General features: G+C 39.0%; 1 protein-coding gene across 2 annotated transcripts in view; it reads right to left on the bottom strand.

Moving 5' to 3' along the window:
* The window catches only part of LOC126335357 (cilium assembly protein DZIP1-like), a 249,019-nt gene that overhangs the window by 149,294 nt on the left and 79,547 nt on the right, over window positions 1-20,178 (bottom strand). For both annotated transcript variants that reach the window (XM_049998546.1, XM_049998547.1), the window contains one exon: window positions 7,610-7,950. In XM_049998546.1, the coding sequence (XP_049854503.1) occupies window positions 7,610-7,950 (341 nt within the window). The remainder of the gene's footprint in view (window positions 1-7,609; window positions 7,951-20,178) is intronic.

Genomic DNA, 20,178 nt, shown 5'->3' with positions numbered 1-20,178 from the left:
ATAGTGTCAGTACGAAACAAAAGACAGCACATTTCTGTTTAGGTGTAGATCATATTTTAAACTTAATCTGCATGTACCTATATGGCTTTTGAAAATAAAGCACAACATATATGATCTACACAAGACACATATTAATACATTTTGAATGATTACATAGAATATCTGTTACAAGAGAACACTGTGTGTGTGTGTGTGTGTGTGTGTGTGTATGTGTGTCAAACTTGCTGAGTTCTACATGAAATATTACTATTTTGTCTGATCTATAAATTCTGTAACAATTATGTTTTGCATAATGTTCTGTCAAATCAACTAATCATTCACACAGAGTTGTCTGTGTAAGGAGGAGTTCATTTAATACACTTGACTGTAACTAATCAGTATTAGCTTCTGTGTACCAGCTGTTAGGAAATCATAACAACATTATAAGAGATACAAAATTTCATTTTAATAGTTCTATGATCACCACAGAAAGCAAAAACCTAACTTAAGAATGTTCAACTACAACTTGTCATTGCCAAGTCGTCTTCAGTAAATATGAATCCAACTGTAAGTACCCAACATGAGAGCAATTTGATAACAAGCCTCCATTAGGCTATTTATAAGATACTAGAATTTAAAGCAAATTTATTAGAAAAATATTGAAACTACAGCTTCATATTACCTCTTTACATATCAATCAAATTTTAATATTTATCATATCTCTTTGAAGTTGACAAGCTCCCTCTATATAAATTTCTACTGTCTGTGACTGCAGCCCGCTTGTGACATCATCTTGAAGTTCTTTATCAGAGCAAAAATGTTGGTAACAAAGTAACATTAGCATGTGCTTGTACACGTGGGAATCATTTAGGAAAAAGGCCAGGTGATAGGCTAGAAGTTAAAAAAATTCTTTTGTTTGCCACACAAAATGTGACTGAGCACTAAACACAAAACATGACACTGGTAGTCAAAAAATTGAATTGCTTGTTTTGAATGGCTCTCTCAGTTGTCTAAAAGTCTCATGGGAAGTTACTGAATTGATTGACCTTCAATATTCCATAAAAATTACAAACAAGATTCCTTTAGTGTACCAAGAAACTGAAGCAATAATCTTTCTGGCTGGCATGGTTTTATTATTATTATTATTATTACGAGGCAGTTTGACATCTAAATTTGAGCACCCATTTGTCTCTCCATTAGCATTTGAAACCTATATCTCATTACTGGCCATCAGTGAGCCCTTTCCTGGAGCATCATAACAAAAAATAAAGTCCAGAGAAATAGTAATTTGATACATATTGGGATATTCATGAAGAAGGTTTGGAACCCAACAACCCAGAATTTGTGGAACCCTTCTTAGAAGAAGACTTGCACTCATCACCCATGTGACTCGGCATTGTTGTGTTCAAATGTGGCATGTAGAGTTGCTAAACGGAGAGGGGAGGACAGTACCTAAAACTTCATTAATGTGATAGTTCATATTCACACTGATTTCAATACATACGAGACAAGATCACATGTTCTATCTACTAGCACACCAAAACATCACACTTCAAGTTTGTCTACTGTATCACACAGTAATGTAGGGTGGCAGATTCTGGTCATTATGATAGTGTTTAACACAAAATTAACCATCATTGTAGTGGGCATCACATTTTGCTAAAAGATACACCAACAATGGCACTCACATGCTAATTGCAGTCAAAAGTGTGTTTGACCAATGGAAGCCTATGCAATGACAAAAATTTCACAATTCTGCGGTAGCTGGAGTTGTACAATCAATACAGTTTGATCCATCCCCACCGCAGTGCTCCAGTGCCAAGCCACCACTGTGGCAAAAGCTATTTGGTCTGTTACAACTATGTGGACAAGAAAGTGATCATCCTGTGGCTCTGTAACATTACATGGTCCACTATCCATTTGTCACTTCATACAGCCTTCTTCTACGAACTGGTTCTATATGCCCATAGTAGCATGCCCTGTATGGCCAGAGTGTAACAGTATACCAAACCCATTTACTGGGGATCTATCATTCTGCCCCAGTAAAACTCACTGATGGTTACATTGGGCCCTTTCATTTCAATGAAGCCCTCTGGCATTTGCTGTCAAGTTTGAAATTCATTTGATGCCTCTGCATTGGGTGAGATTGGCATAACACTGACTTTCTTACTCAAACAAGGGGGGAATCACAGGTGCCGACTCCATGGGGCCTGAGGGGGTTCAAGCCGCCTCAAAAACTCGTTTTGGGTGATGGAGCCCTCCAATAATTTAAGAAAATTATTAGTTATATTATGCTTTGTAAAATCACAAAATTACATTGGAATTTTTTATTTTCCTTGTTGACGATAGCTACCTTTCAAAATACATTCAGTAATGAGTTAAAACAAATAATTATTATGGTAGTAAGCAAGTTAACTAAAAATGAGTGGTGAGAATCATGACAGTATTACAGTGCTGTGGGAAAACGTAGAATTTGTCCCCGTTCGTGAACCTTGTCGTAAAGTCTGGCGCAGGCAAGCCAGCACTGCAGCCACAGCATCATCAAAAGGACTGGAGCAGAAGCACCTGGGACCCTCCCCCTCACGTCACCTTGATGCTTCGAGAGATTACGACGACGCGGCAATATGAAGCTCACCCTGCTGTCACAGTCATTCAGAGTGGATAGTTTCATTCAGTACATGCTGCAGATATGTTTAGTGTTCCAAATTTAGTGTCTAGTGGGCTATTTTTATTCATTTACTTTAGTCTCTAAGTGTATTGAGAATTAAGTTTGCAAGGGATAAATTTGTTACCAAAAATGCACGCTTGGAAGTTGATGATACTGCAAGTCAACCTCCAACAATTATTCTGTCATCAATTGCTTCATCTTCAGGTGAGAACCATTCACAGCCGAAATCTGGACAATCTGGTAAGGGAAGATCATTTCAGAAGTCTTGGTAGATCAAATACACATGGCTAGAATATGAAGCATCTACCAAAAAAGTTTTTTGCATAACCTGCACAGAGGCAAATTCTAAAAATCTATTACAATTTTCTGCAAAAAAAGAAGATGCATTTACTTCCGTAGGGTTTTCTAAATGCAAAAAGGCTTTGGAAAAATTCCGTCTTCATGAAAATATGTTTACGCCTAAAGAAGGTGTTCTGAAACTAAATTCTATCACAAACGAAGTGTGGCCTCCCAATTGAAACCAATTGAATTAACAGTTAGATAGTGATATGAAGTAAGACCGTTCAGCTCTTGAGACAATTTTCACTACCGTGCAATTTCTATGCTGACAAGGACTAGCAATTAGAGGGCACGAAGATGTAAATTCAAATTTTTTTCAATTGTTGGAACTCTGAAAGAATGACATACCTAAGTTTAGAGATTGGTTACCGTATTTACTCGAATCTAAGCCGCATTTTTTCCGGTTTTTGTAATCCAAAAAAACTGCCTGCAGCTTAGAATTGAGTGCAAAGTAAGCGGAAGTTCTGAAAAATGTTGGTAGGTGCCGCCACAACTATTTCTGCCGTCGAATATATGTGGCGCTACACAGGCATGCTTTTCAGGCACAAAGATAAATGTTGGTGCCAAAACCTCTGCGTCAATTTTTTTTAAAAAAAAAAAAAAAAAAAAAAAAAAAAAAAAAAAAAAAAAAAAAGGTGGAAGACGAGCTTTTTTTCCTCTGCCCCGAGTTTCAACCACTGTGTTTTCATACATTATACATCGAAGTAGATACAAATTCCGTATTGTTAACCTTCGAATGTTGCAGCGTTTCAATGTACTATGAAAATCCAATTGGCGAGACTGTTCAGGGATGTTTGTCAATATGGCCAACTCTATTCTGAATTTTTTTCCTACCTGTGAGCAGAGATGGTTGCCAATAGGAACTTTTATGAATTGTGAATCACATGCAGTATTCCCTTCACCATAAGAATAATACGAATATCAACATTTTGCCACGTATTCTTTCGTGTTTGCTGCTATCTCATTTAAATCCTTTCTGCCTAATAAACTACGAAACTAGAGTGAGACAACAGCAAACGCGGAAGAATATACATATCATGTCATGTTTATATTCGTATTATTTTTATGCGTAATAGTGATACAGTCAGAAATGAAGCACGGCAATTGACTAGATTTTTAAATCTAAGATGACTCTAATTTCTGTGCTGAATGTAATGTACTAAAGAGGCATCTGCAAAGATTTTCAAATGGAGAAAAATTTTCGCTAAACTCTCATTCAGAACATCTTCTATCATACGCAGTTTATTATTTGGTTCTTGTTGATCATTATCAAAGAAAGCACAGTGTAAGTAACAACAAGTAGCAGTCTCATGCCGTTGTTTCGCTAATGAGAGGATTCCACTCTTTAATTGTAAGCGGTGGTAGCCCGCACAAAAGCAAGCCATGCCGCGTATGGCGATAGGCCGTAAACACTCATTATCAGAATGCGACAAACAATGCATGACACAGTACAGTAATGCACCTTCAGCTTAGAGTGACGTCAACACCTATAACAAAGAGAACGGCACATATCAGATCAAAGAAAAATAAGCAGTTAATTCAAACTAGACGAAGCACGGAAAAAGGAAGGGTACTCACATAAATACGGATGGAGCGCCTGACACATAGCAATGGCTACCTGGTAAAGTTTAGCTGCTAAGCTTATGACTCGAACGAAACTACTGTAGCTGTATCATCATTCATTCGACCTAAATTGTGTCTCATATTACAATGGACCAACTTTGTTTTGATTTCGAGGTGCGGCCGAAAACTTCTCTCTCCCCTTGAATTCGAGTCTCAAATTTCAGATGCGGCTTAGATTCGGGAAATTTTTTTTTCCTTGATTTCGAGTCTCATTTTTCAGGTGCGGCTTAGATTCGATTGCGGCTTAGATTCGAGTAAATACGGTAGGACGTTCGGGGTATAAGTGGATGTTCCACGAAATTCAAAACAAGATCATTGATCTAATAGGAAAGTCTATGTTGAGAAAGGTATTGGCTTCAATCAAGAAGACAACATTTTTCTATTATGGTTGACGAAACAAGGAATTCTTCGATTCATGAACAAGTGTCATTTTGTATTCGTACTGTTGATGATTCCTTAATCATCAATGAAGAATTTATTGGCTTATACGAGACCCCAACAGTGAATCACAAAATCTGTTTAGCATTTTAAAAGACTTTTTGCTCGTCTTGATTTGTCATTGTATAACTTATGAGGACAGTGTCTCAAATATGAGAGGTAAATTCAAAGGACTAAAACAGTTAGTCTTGGATATACAACCAAAAGCACGATATGTGCACTGCACTGCTCACAATTTGGACTCAGCAGTTTTAGACAGTCTCCGCCATCTTATGTCTATGAGGAATATTATAGCTTTAGCCAAGAACGTAATAAACACTATAAGGGAATCCAACAAAAGGATGGGACTTTTCAGAAGCATGCGCCGTGAGAACGCCAACAACCAAGCTGGTCTACAACCCCTTTACCCGACTCGATGGACTATGTGAGCTTCTAGTATCTTGAGAATATTGAAAAACTTTGAAGAACTTCTAGAGTTTTTTGGAACATTTTCTGTCGATGACAAAATAGAGCATGCAATGAACCCAGTAGAGGATGTCAATGAAAAAATTCAATGCCCTCATCTAAGTGTTGCTTATCTGGAAAAAATATATGAAGGCTTGAGTTGTATATTGAATGGAAGGCGTGATAGTGTTGAACACTTTTGGGAATTGTGTTTAAAAGAAAACCTTCACAAGTTGATGATCCTTTGCTTCCACAGAATCAAAGTATACCAAACAAGTATGGAAACAACGAAGCCAGCTCACTGCACACTTTCGAAACCCCAAAGGAGTACTACAAAGCTATTTACATTGAAGCTTGTGAAACAGTGCAATCTTGCATTACTGAGTGGTTTGCTTCAACTGGACTCACACAGGTCATTGCAGTTGAACAAGGGTGCTTGCTTTTAGTAAACAGAAGTGAACCAAATTTGGAAAAATCAACTGAGTTCTTCAAAAATGACCTAGACATTGAGAGACTGCACTTACACTTGAATATATTAGCCGATATCACTAATAAAAAACAACTGGTCTTTAAAAAAGTGTGTGATGTACAAAAGTACATTATACTAGAGCCTGAAGTTAGAGAAATGTTATGTGAAGTAGTGAAGTGCATTAAGCTTCGCTAAGTAGTTCCAATCATGACAGCAACAGCAGAACAGTCATTTAAAGCCCTTAGATGTCTGAAGTCATGTCTCCAATCAACAATGGGACAGAAGCGACTGAACAACTTGGCTATTCTTCATGCCCACTGAGATGTTTTGGATGAATTGGATATCCGACCAGCCATCAATGACTTCATATTCAGTAATCCAGTCAGATGGTTGACCAAGATGTTTTGGATGAATTGGATATCCAACAGTCATCAACGACTTCATATTCAGTAATCCAGTCAGACAGTCGACATTTGCATCTTTCTAAAGACACTCTAGCCCTAATAATGGCGTTTAGAGCAATATTAAAAATCTTTATAAAATAGAGAATTAAATACACACAAAATGTTAAATTTTCAGTTTTGAAATATTAGTAATAGTTTAGTACTGTATTACTATGTTACTATAAAATGTATTAGTTATTTTCAAATACTTAAATATTTTTAGGGTGTAAGACTCAATTAAAACGTGCTATTTACATACTTTTTGACTGAAAGTATTAGGCATACTGTATTGACTTCATTAACTGTATTAAAGCATTAACTTTGAGATATTGTTTTTATTTAATGAACCCAGAGCCTTATTCAAAGTAAGCTTGAATTAGCTATTTCACTTATTAATCAAAGTTCTATTGCTGTGCGACAGCAATATTTTATGTTTTGTTGTTTTAATGATAGTTTACGATTTATTTAAATATAATTTCAGTCTTTTCAGAGCTATATATTCACTGCTCTGTAATAGTCTATAAGCACGATTATTAGTGTAAATTAAATTAGATTTTTATGAAAATACTGTGCATATTTATGTTTTGTTTCTTTTTTCAAAGCCAAAAAATGTGACAGGCTTGTCAGGTTTTCCAGAGTGAGGAGTTATCAAGAGTCCAGTTTTTGGGGTTCTAATGTTGATCATATGACTCTAAAATACTTTTAAAAAACTTCAAAACTCACTATTTTTCATCTAAAATTTAGAAAATTTCCCAGCGCAAGACCCCCAGTATGGGATCCTCCAATATTTTTTATAAGTCACTGCCCCTGGGGGGAATACATCTAAGACTGTAATTTTGTCTTAATTTCAAGATGCTGATGCAGTGTTCTACACATATTCTCCAAGTATGGATTCATTTGGGTCATTCTTTTTGGGTACTGCAGTTTCACAGCCATCAGAGTTGTTCAATTGATTCTCAAGATTGATGTTATTGGGACACATTTATATGAGGATACCACTTTATACATGTCATATAGAATACACTGAAACTACAGCCCAATCTGATCTTGTTGAGGGTGCAGTCTTATGTTGGAAGGTTGTAGATAACTAATTCTATACATGAAATATTAAGTACATTCATAAGGCACAAGACAGAGTTTCATGGTGGTTGAAGAATGCTAGAACAGATTCTGTAATAGGTAAACATCTGTTTGCATTTATATTACCATGTAAATAGATACAGATCTCTCTGGAGAGCTGAGACATGAATCCTTAGATCCTGGAAAACTGGAAAATTTTCCAGACATGTGAGCGGTATTCAAGGTGGAGCTAGATGATGAACTTGATGATGTACTCATATGCTGCTCAGTGGCAGTATTAACATACATTTGAACATCAGACTCATTAGATTTAACTTTATGCATGGATGTTGCATCTAAAAGAGCCTTTTTCATTAACTCCAGTTCACTAGATTGTTGTTGGAGCTGATTTTCTTGTTGTAAAGATACTTGATGCAACTGGTTAAGACGGGCTTCATAAGTGAGAAAATTTATTTTGTCGGAATGCCCTGCAAATAAAAGAAAACATTGTGTTACTGTATGTCACTATTCAAATGCAAGTGAGGTACAAATACATCAAATTTGGAAGTTCATGTGGAAAATTTAAAGTTCATTAAATAATTTTGAAACAGCAAAACTAGTATCATTTAAAAATGAGAAAATCACCAAGATATAGTTATAAAATAACCTGATTATTCAAATCACTTAATATGACTGTGGAAAATTCATATGGAATGTAACAATGTTATGAAAACGATAGTTGCTACTCAGATAGGCACTACAAAAAGACTGTCACAAAGTAAGCTTTTGGCCAACAAGGCCTCTGTCAAAAAAGACAAAACACACACACACACACACACACACACACACACACACACACACACACACACCACACCACAGTCTCTGGTGCTGAAGCCATACTGTGTGTGCCAGTGAATGTGGCTTCAGCTGCCAGAGACTGTTGTCATGTGTGTGAGAGTTGCATTTGAGTGTGTGTGTTTTCGTCTATTTTTGACAAAGTCCCTGTGGCCATAAGCTTATTTTGTGACAGTCTTTTTTTGTGCCTATCTGTGACTCAACATATCCGCTGTATCGTAAGCAGCAACTGTCTTTTTCGTAACATTGTAACATGGTGGGATGTATGTAACATCCATTAAGTTAGAACAGGCATGTAGAACTTTGGATATGATTCATATGTCTTATACAAACTACATATTTACACCAGAAAGATGACAGGTATGACGCTGGGTTCAGTTTCTTACAACCAGTAAAAATGTCAGGTTTCTTCAGGTATAAAAATGAGTTGAAATCACACTGGTATCTTCATTAACATTCAAAACACATCCCAGCCATCAATTACCAACAGCAAACGCATGAAAAAATCCCAGCGATATTACTGAGGTATGAATATTCTAGGGTCTGTGTTAGATACTCACTTTTGATGCATAGTAAACTGGAGAAAACCTTCATTTAGATTTTGTTAAGGCCGATGGAAATAGCAAAATGTAACTTGTGGGCACATGCAATTGCTGTAAATGCTCTTGAATGAGAGATGCTTCTTAATCATATTCACTGTTAGTTTTATAACAAAAGTGTTGTTGGAATACAATTAAAACCACTGTCTGGGTGTCAACATCTGTGTGTCATACGTGCAGTGCAGACTGGCACTGAAGCAAGTCTTGATGGTACCTGTGATACCATTGCATGGACCTTTATCATTTAATATGGCAAAGAAATGCCACTCTCCACAGACATTGAAATCATTCTGATAAAAAGATATGTTTGCAAAATTTTTGAAGTTATTATACTGAGCTACAGCACTATCTGAGAAGTAATAAATGTACTTGCATGTTTAATGCAAACAGGATATCATGGAGTTAACCAAGTGACACTGGAGAATACAAATACTCATCATGTCATATTTATGGCATTCTGATAGGATAACAAATAAAATGTGATCTATTCTATAGGTTTCTGGATGTCTCTAATAAACAACAAAAGGATGAATAGTAATCTGTGCATTGTTCCAGTGAAATCACTGGATCGAATCCTGCAGGCCAAATTCATAATTCTCTGCAAAATCACATACAAGCACGTACTCATTGCCAAAAAGTCTCAGGTGTTGCAGAAATTCAAACAGTTAGATGTCTATGAAGGAGTGGAGCAAGAACTTTTTTAATTTGTTGATGAGGTTTTCCAAGAAGTCTTCCACAGAAGGCAGGTTAGTCTGGAGAGTTGTTCTATTTGTAGACATCCACAGTTTAAATATTATTTCATCAATTTCATTTTTCCGCACAAGGTAGAAAAGTTTGGAGTGCTGTTCTGCTTGTAGATGTTCACAGTTTCATCAATTCCATTTTTGTAAAACAACTCTCCCACGTATGTCAAAAAAGACTGTGTACCTAGGCCGTTCTCATGTGTTGATATAATTACAACACTTCGGCTTGGCAAGATTACAAATGATCTGAGCAGGACAGTGTTTGTATGTGTTAAGTCGAGAGTTGGATCACATGTCTACTACTTCAGTCTGGAACCTCCCAACATGAGCTTCACATTTTGGAGAATACTGCACACAAATGAACAATGAGAACTGGTTGCATCAGCCAGAACTCAGTTCTTGGCTTGTAATTGGCAGAATTTGAATAATCCTACTTTCAGTCCTGGGTGTTTATCTTTGAATGCTTGATGCAGCTCATTCAGGTTTCCCAACATCACTCATTTCTTTTATGAACCCTGGAACCATTTTCCTTGACAAAAACAAAATCCTTCTTCCCAGGCAAACAGCGGCTTATGATATAGCTTCTCTGTGGAGAATTCTACGACATACTTCACAATATGTTTACTAAGGACACGCCCAGGTCTCGGATTAGGAGATACTAAGATATCACAATATGTGACTCATTATCTTGCCTTCCTCATTAAATAGTTTGAGGCACCAAATTCATTTGCAGTCTTTCAAATTTTGGAAAAAGTGTCAACATTTGGATCTTATGGTGGTAGACCTAAATTTCCATTTCAGTTTGTTTCATCCTCAGCATTTTCTCATATTTACTTTGGAATACTTCAAACATTTCCTTGAAATTTTTCTGAGCATATGTTTTCTGTCTCTTCTTTTCCACCAACCACTTTCCAAGGGATACAAGATTATCATTTAATGCAACTAAATTGATACTTTAGGCTACATATGTGTCTGCATCATCCTTTCTCAGCTAAGTGCCTTTTTCACAAAACACAAACTGCTTGTAGATTCACAGCATGGCTTCAGAAAAGAGCTAAGTACAAACACAGCAGTTACTCAGTTCATCCATGAAGTTTACTATCTGTTGGACCAGAAGATGCAGACTGCAGGTATACTTGTGGACCTGACAAGAGCATTTTATATGGTAAACCATAGGGTACTTCTGAAAAAGCTAAAATCTTATAGTAATGGGGATCAAGCCATGAATCTTCTAACCACATACCTGCTGAAAAGCACTAAATTGTCATACAAACTACATAATAAAATCATGAACTCCCAGTCCATCTGTATAATAAGGTGTACCACAGGGCTCAATCCTTGGACCCTTTCTCTTCCTTATACATATTAACGACATTGCACAAACCATTAACTCCTATATTGTAAGCCATGCAGATGACACGTCAATCTTATTCTATGGGAGGGAATCTAATGAGCTACTAGTGGTGTAACAGAAGTAACAAAATACCTCAATGATCAGGGACTCAAGGTAAATGTCACCAAATCTCAACTACATTTAAAACAGGCAGTTCTCACCACAACAATATGAATAGTGTGTGTAATATCTCCGCAACAGAAAATGGTAACTGTAAATTCCTGGGTGTGTATGTTGATGAAAATTTGCGGTGGACATACCACATTAATTTCGTATGTGGAAAAGTCAGTAGTGCCATATATCTCCACAGCTAGCTCGCAAAGATAGTTCCTAGCCAAGCACTGAAAATAGTACATTATGGAACACATTAGCCCTTTCTCAAATATAGAATTGAACTAAGGGGCTGTGCAGCTGATGTACATTTGAAAAGAATACTGCTACTACAGAAAAGAGCAATAAGACATATACATGGGATGGGACATAAAGATTCATGTCGTGAAGTGTTCGTGCAGTACAAATATCTGACAATATATTCTCTGTACATCTTCAAAATAGTTGTAGTTTTTTTATAAGTCAACCAACAGAAGGTATCAAGGGCAGTGATGTACATGATTTCAACACTAAAACAAAGTGTATCTATTTCCGTAACAGAACGACGTTAAAGATGACTGATAGAAGTCCACATATCAGTGGTTTGATTTGGTATAACAAGCTACCAAACCCTCTAAGAACGTACACGGGAATTGTTTTGAAAACAAAATTAAAAGCTTTTCTAATAGAACAATGTTCATATTCTTTCAATGAATTTTAAGATAGTGATTGTAACATGAGGCATTAGCATTTCAGTTGTAACGTGATAAATGTAAAAAATAGACATAAGAAGCAACAGCTACAATATAGTGTATTTTAAAAGTGTAAATATAACCATAGAATTAAGTCTGACATTTGCAAAAGCCATCATTACAATGGCTCCTCACAAAGAATATGTAAATAAATAAATACATAAATCTGTGGCAGCATGTTTGTGATTCCTACCTGTTTCAGTCTAGTTGGTTCAGACAAAGGCCCCTCTTTTCATGTCAATCATTTCCTACATATATCACATATTTTGTGGTCTGTCATTATGTCACTGATAATATCAATCATCCTCATTTGCACTTTGTATATTACAATTGACTGCTAATGGCCTGTTCATATTGTTCCCTTACTGTGAACTGCTATAACACCATCCTTTTAACAGTTTTTCAGTACTTTATGTCATTCTGTTACAGTTTACATTCAATTGGTATTGTTTTATTGTATCACATTGCTGTAGATATTAATTTATATCTTCTGTTCCAAATGCCATCTCACCTTGATTTTTTACTATGTTATGTAATGTACCATGAAGAAGCAAATACATTTTTTTCAGAAATTCTGAAGGTTACATGTTTTGAGATATTCAAGGTAAAAGGCCAAGGTCACTGACCTTAATTACACACATTAATGAATATGCCCATGCTGGATGTCATCTGAAAGCCTGTTATTAATCATTTCCTAAATAATCTGTTTCACAGTTATATCTCTATTAGAATAGATGTTAAAGCCATTTTTGTCAGCAATGTTTCTCAAATTTTCCGTACATTTTTAGAACTTTGGGCAGCTATATTTTTGTTTTGCTTGTGCTACAATTCTGAAAGCTGGCATTTTCACTCTCTTGACATGTGCAATGAACACATCAAATTTGAGGAAATTTGGTTCAAATGGCTCTGAGCACTATGGGACTTAACATCTGTGGTCATCAGTCCCCTAGAACTTAGAACTACTTAAACCTAACTAACATAAGGAGATCACACACATCCATGCCCGAGGCAGGATTTGAACCTACGACCGTAGCAGTCGCGCGGTTCCAGACTGAGCGCCTTAACCGCGAGACCACCGCGGCTGGCAAGAAATTTAGACTTGATTGAGTCAAAAATGGTACTTTTCTGTATTGATCTGCCATGGAATGACTCACAAGTATGTACACTTATTCACTTGTATAAGAGACTTTGTTGAAATCCTTAACAATACAACAGCAAAAAGTCTCATATCCTCTCAGTATCCAGAAGATATGGTCAGAAATCAGTGTAACTTTGTGCACATGCACACCATTGGGAGTATATAAACAATTAGAGCTGCAATTCTCTGTGACAGGTGGAATGGCCACCAAAGTGTGTTACTGTATTTCACACTTAGTTTTGTTATTAATCTCAGTAGACTATATAAGGGGCACGAAGAGTTAGATCTTGATCATTGTGTGCTGACTTGTTTTCTCTCTGGCACTTTTGAAATCACTCCACAGCCACTGATTCAGTAGTTCCTCTGCTGCTTCACCTACTGTGCATGCACTGCTATCGAGAGGCACTGCTGATTCCTGGAGCATTCAAGAGGATGGAGTGCTTCTGCTTGCTGTCAATGATTACAAAAGGATATTGTTTAAGGACTCTAAGCATATATGTCGAGTTTTGGTGTTTGCCGCAGTCCTGGTATTCTATTTGGTTCAGCAGAACATGGTTGTAATTCGGATGCCTCGAGATGGTAAAAGGTGTCATTGCTTGCATAGATTAACCACTGCTGATTGGTACGTTTAGTTGCTTGGTCACAGTGAAGGTATGAGCCAGTGTAATCGCCAATAGAGTGGTGCTGTTGGTTCCAAGTGTTCGTTGCCTTGTTTGCAGATTGTTACACTGTTATCGGCAAAGTTGTTAATGGTATTTTTAATTTACTGAGTTATGACTCAGTCACCATTCACATCAGTTTACATGAAGGTAAGCAGCAGCCGGCACACAGCCATGAAGGATACCCCTGTTTACATTGCTGCTGTATATTTCAGTAAAACTCGATAGCAACAACAATGTCAGTTTGTGTCAAATAGTGTTTCCTTGCTACAGTGTGGTGATTAATGCTTAATTCATGTAGTTGAGAATCCGAGCCTAGTGTAGCTGTGTTTGGGAACACCTACAAGTTAAAATGGCTTTATGCTTTTGACTTCCTTAATCTGGTCATTTTCTGCAATTGATTATTTGAGTAAGTGTTGTGGAGTGTTGTCAATTGATCTATGTCTGTTTATGCACCAGCAAACTTTGTAATGAGGAAGGAATGCTGTGGATCTGAATTATGTTGTTGGATGGTCAGGCAATTCCGGGAGCAGAATCATGTTTTGAAATGATTTCATTCTGGAAATATTTTTATTTAATGGTATGGCTAGGGCCCCCCGTCAGGCAGACTGTTTGCCGGGTGGCAGTCTTTCAACTTGCTGCCACTTTGGCTACCTGCAGTCAATGAGGATGATGATGATGATGACAGCACAACATCCAGTCCCTGGGCAGAGAAAATTCTCCAACCCAGCCGGGAATCAAACCCGGGCCCAGAGGATTGACAATCTGTCACACTGACCATTCAGCTACTGGGGGCGGACATTCTGGACATGACTGAGTGTCATACACAGTTTTTATGACTAAAAAGGATCTTGTGGAAGTTATTCTGTGTGGTACCTTATCGAGAAGTAGTTGTACAATTCCTTGGTTAATCTAGTAGTGGTGAACCACTGTAGTTACCTATTTCATTTAAGTTATTGATTTGACTGTAATTATTGATCTGGGTGCAGTTGCACTGCCTGATGGTTAACCCATACAACATAGCTAGTCTGATTATTCAAGGGTACGCACAGTAGACTGGCACCATACACCTGAAAACGTGTTGTGAGATGTATTAAGTCAAGGCAACAAAGCCAACCTGTTATCCAGTGGGTCTGCTGTGTGGCCACATTGCACTGACAGAGTGTAGTGTGTCAATTGAGAGATTCTGTGCACCCCTTCTGAAGTTACCATTATCATCTTGATGTTTTGTTAAAATACACCTAGCAGGTATATTTGGACAGTATTTCAGTAGAGTTGCATATTTAATTGGTTCTTAGGGGGCTTTGTAACTAGTTTGCCAAAGCAGCTTTGGTTATTTTTAAGGTTGTCTAATAACTGACAATTACATAATTCTTTTCAAAATTTCATTGGTAAAGTCTTATTCCAGCTTTAAAATGACTAGTTTTAGTTAAATTTATAGCTGAGATATGATGAGCTCATTGTATCTGTAATTTTAAGGGCCGCTATTAAATAGTACTCTTGGTTATAATGATTATTAGATTTAAGATGGGTTGCATAGTTCTCGTTATGCACACACAAAGCAACTGTTTTGACTGAAGGAATGATTTCATTAAATATCCTCAGCTTTGAATGGGAGTGCATTCAAGGGCAAATTAAATTGCTCTTAAAGGATTTTCTCTAATGTCATATTGGTCATCAGGGTCTGTACTAAGCTATCACCAATGCTGCTGTAGTGATTTATGGTGATGGTTTCAGGCTCTAACAGGGCACTACATTGGAAATTCTGCTGTGCATGAGCCTCTGCAACCAGGGTGGTGAAGATGCCTCCATGCAGCCTGAGTAACAAGTGGACATAATGTGCCAGTCACCGTTGAGAGCTTCAGCTCTTCTGTCTCAATCTTTAATTAATAAAATCAGGATCCAATTAACCTCATCAGAATTCATATCCAGCCCTCCACTCCCACTGTGTGATCATATCCCAGTTCAATTGTGAAAGACATGGAGATGCTGCAAACCCATGTGAGATAGTGTCATCACACCTTATACTAGTTTGAAAGGGGCCACATTGTGGGTTTCCATTTAGTCAGCTGGATGAATAGTGCAATATCCAGATTCGATGGTCATTTGGATGTGACAGTGACCCAATGTTGTAATGCATTAGTGCAGGCCTACTCATCATCAACATTCTGGTTAACTATGTCTGGCCACTACAAGAAAGGAGCATTACATTGTGCTCTAAGCACATTATAACCCCTTCGCATCTGCATCTGCCTCTGAGGACAAGAAATGGACTCCCTGCAACATTCTGTGTCATCCAGCACCACTGGTAATTCATCCAGCACCATTGGTCAAAGACTAGCAACAGCCGCAAAAATGAATTACTGTCCCATTTGTAGGCTGCCTTTAACACCACAACACAAACGGCTGTGTTTGGAATTGTGCCATAACTGAGGAGCATGGACTGCTGATGAATGGCATCACACTGTGTTCAGTGATGAATTTCAATTCTGCACTACCCTGGATAACAATAGAGGTCCCATTTTCCCAATGTTTTGGAGAGTCATAGTTAGCTTGCTTACAGAGTCATGGTTGGGAACCAATTGGGTATTACTTAAGGTCACGACTGCCAGTTATTGAGGGGACTTTGATGGCAACAACTGTCTGTTAAGGACATCCTGTGACCAATATGTTACCTTTCATGCAACAGTATCGTGGTGCCATTTTTCAACAGGACAGTGCTTGGTCACTCCTGGCAGGTGTCCCTGTGACCTGTCTGCATAATGTTTAGGCACTCTCAAGACAATCAGGTTTACCAGATGTGTCCCCAGTGTGTGGGATCAGCTCAGATGCTGACTATCCCAGTGGCAGTACTTGTGATATTAAGGACTAATTACAACAGTTGTGGACCAGCCTACTTCAGGAGAGCATACTATGGTTTTACGTCATCCTTTTCAACCAAATCAGTGTGTTAAACCAGGTCAAAGAGGGTGCAACATCATACTGACAAGCTGATTCATACTGACAAGCTGATTCATACTGACAAGTTCTTGGTAAATTTGCATTGATTTTGTAATCACTGAAATAACATCACATACCCTCTTCAATGGTGAAGTTTCATTTTGTTTTCTCCTCCTCTTCTGGGTGCTTTTTTTCCAGGCAGGAAGATACAGCATAACCTCCTAGGGAACCAATGATCAGAATATCCACACAGACTTTAAAAAAAGTCGACCTGTCTGGCATAGTGGTAATTTTGTTTACAGGCCATTGTGTAGAGTTTTGCATAAAATTCAGAGAACAATGTTAGGTAACTGAATATCATCACTTTCATACAACTCAAAAAAAATTTAAGCAGTCCATGACAGGAAAGTTTTTAGGAACCAGGATTGTTATCTCTTCCATATTTAATTGGTGTTTGGTGTGACATCTCATGGCAATGACTGGAGCTAATCATGATTTTATTAATATGTTTACAAACAATGTGAACATTCTATGCAAAGAGAGTGTGTGTGTGTGTGTGTGTGTGTGTGTGTGTGTGTGTGTGTGTGTGTACACGCACGTGAAGAGTCATTGAAATGAAGGATGTATGTTTGGCAGCGTACTCAGCAACAGGGAGGTCCACTTGTTTTTTGGCCACAGTTTGTCGGTGGCCATTCATGCGGACAGACAGCTTGTTGATTGTCATGCCCACATAGAATGCAGCACATTGGTTGCAGCTTAGTTTTTGCATCACACGACTAGCCTCACAGGTAGCCCTCCCTTTGATGGCATACGTGATGTCTGTGACTGGACTGCAGTAGGTGATGGTGGGAGGATGTATAGGACAGGTCTTGCACCTAGGTCTTATACAGGGGTATGAGCCATGAGGTAAGGACTTAGGAGCAGGGGTTGTGATAGTGAAGTTTGGTTTGTGGGGCACTCAACAGCGCAGTCATCAGCGCCCATACGAAGTCCCAATTTTTACACAGTCCATTTTCTTTTCACAATCCAATCTAGTCACTCTCACAAACGATGATGATGAAGATATGATGAGGAAAACACAAACATCCAGTCCCCAGGCAGAGAAAATCGCCAACTCAGCAAGCAGGGCTTGTGTAGGGATGGATGACTGTATTGTATAGATTCAGTGGATGGCAGAATACCACTGTGGGAGGGGTGGGAAAGATAGTGGGCAGGACATTTCTCATTTCAGGGCACAACGAGAGGTAGTCAAAACCCTGGCAGAGAATAATTCAGTTGCTCCAGTCTTCAGTGGTACTGGGTTATGAGGGGAATGCTCCTCTGTGGCCATACAGTGGGACTTTGTGAGGTGGTGGGAGACCGGAAAGATAAGGCATGGGAGATTTGTTTTTGTACAAGGTTGGGAGGATAATTACTGTTTGTAAATGCTTCAGTGAGACCTCAGTATATTTCAAAATGGACCGCTCGTCGCTGCAGATGCAAGGACCATGGGTGGTTAGGCTGTATGGATGGGACTTCTTGGTATGGAATGGGTGGCAGCTATCAAAGTGGACACACAGAATCCAGAACCTAAACAGACCTGAAACACAGTCATGAACCTTTCTAGTAGAAGCCTTAGCCCCACAGAAATATCAGTCCTTTCCAAAGATTGCACTTTTTGCCCCACTCCCAAATTCAATCACTATACACTAACATCCCTAATGGCCATGGCCTTACTACTACTACTGAACACTGCCTTTCCCAGTGCCTTACAGATTCCAAACCAACTACTTCCTTCCTAGTCACCATGACCAGCTATATCCTCAACCACAATTACTTCTCCTTTGAAGGCATTAACTACAAACAACTCCACAGTAGGGATAAGGGCACCAGCATGGCACCAACCTATGCCAACCCATTCATGGGCAGTCTAGATGAATCATTCCTTAACATCCAGAATCCTAAACCCCTCGCCTGGTTCAGATTCACTGATGACATCTTCGTGATTTGGATCCTGGATTCCTCCAGAACCTCGACAACTTTCCCTCCATTTACTTCACCTGGTCCTACTCAACCTAACATGCCACCTTCCTAGATGTTGACTTCCATCTGAAAGATAGCTACATCAGTATCTCAATCCATATCATACATACTAACCACCAACAATACCTCCACTTTGACAGCCACTACCCATTCCGTAGCAAGAAGTCCCTTCCATACATCCTAGCCACACATGGTCATCACATCTGCAGTGACGAGCGGTCTCTCTCGAAACACACTGAGGGTCTCACTAAAGCCTTCACAAACCGTAATTATCCTCCCAACCTTCTACAAAAACAAATCTCCTGTGGCTTATCTTTCCAGTCTCCCACCAGCCGGCCACAGAGAAGCATTTCCCTTGTAACTTAGTACCATCCAAGCCTGTAGCAACTGAATTACATTCTCTGGCAGGGTTTCAACTACCTCTCATCACGCCCTGAAATGAGAAATGTCCTGCCCACTATCCTTCCCACCCCTCCCACAGTGGTATTCCGCTGTCCACCGAATCTACACAGTATACTCATCCATCCCTACACAACCCCTGCTCCCAACCCCTTACCTCATGGCTCATGCCCCTGTAATAGACCTAGATGCAAGACCTGTCCTATACATCTTCCCACTACCTTCTACCCCAGTCCACCAAAGGCAGAGCTGCCAGTGAAACCAGTCAAGTGATCTACAAGCTAAGCTGCAACCACTGTGCTGCATTCTATGTGGCCAGCCAACAAGCTGTCTGTCCGGATGAATGGCCAACGACAAACTGTGACCAAAAAACAAGTGGACCACCCTGTTGCTAAGCACGCTGCCAAATATGACATCCTTCATTTCAGTGACTGCTTCACCGCATGTGCCATATGGATCCTTCCCACCACACCAGCTTTTCTGAACTGCACAGGTGGGAACTTTACCTGAAATTTATTCTATGCTTCCATAACAATCCTGGTTTCAAGCTTCGTTTGTCATTGTCCTTTCCCATCCAGCCCCTTCTCCGTTCCCATTCCAGCACTACACAGTCCTCATTCCTCCATCACACCCAGTCTTTTTACTTCTCTCCTTTTCTGCTATCCCTCACCCCCACCTCCCCGCTTCTCCTTCCATCTAACCTCCTGACTGCACGTAGCTGTCCTACCCTCTTTACAGCTCATCTCTCAGTGCTCCCCAACAGCACGTCACCGCCTGTCATGCCTACGCTACTGTCCCTCCCTCTCCCTACCCCACCCCAGCCTCTCCTTACTTCTACCCAGTCGCCACTCCCATCATGCACCAGTGCTACTGCTCGCAGTGTAGCTTCAGTTGGCTGAGACTGCAGTCATGTGTGAGTGGGCTGAATTTGCATGAGTGTGTATGTGTGTGTTTGCCATCTAATTCTGATGAAGGCCTTACTGGCTGAAAGCTATATTTGTGACAGTCTATCTGCAACTTAGCATCTCCACTGTATTGTGAGTAGCAACTTTTCATTTCACAATATTGTTACATTCCACCCTGGATTTTCCTGTTTGAGAAAAGCATTTCTGCACTGTCATGGTTT

The sequence above is a fragment of the Schistocerca gregaria genome, chromosome 2 (assembly GCF_023897955.1).
Source record: "Schistocerca gregaria isolate iqSchGreg1 chromosome 2, iqSchGreg1.2, whole genome shotgun sequence".
Classification (NCBI taxonomy): domain Eukaryota; kingdom Metazoa; phylum Arthropoda; class Insecta; order Orthoptera; family Acrididae; genus Schistocerca; species Schistocerca gregaria.
This window is presented reverse-complemented; position numbering and strand designations above follow the sequence as displayed.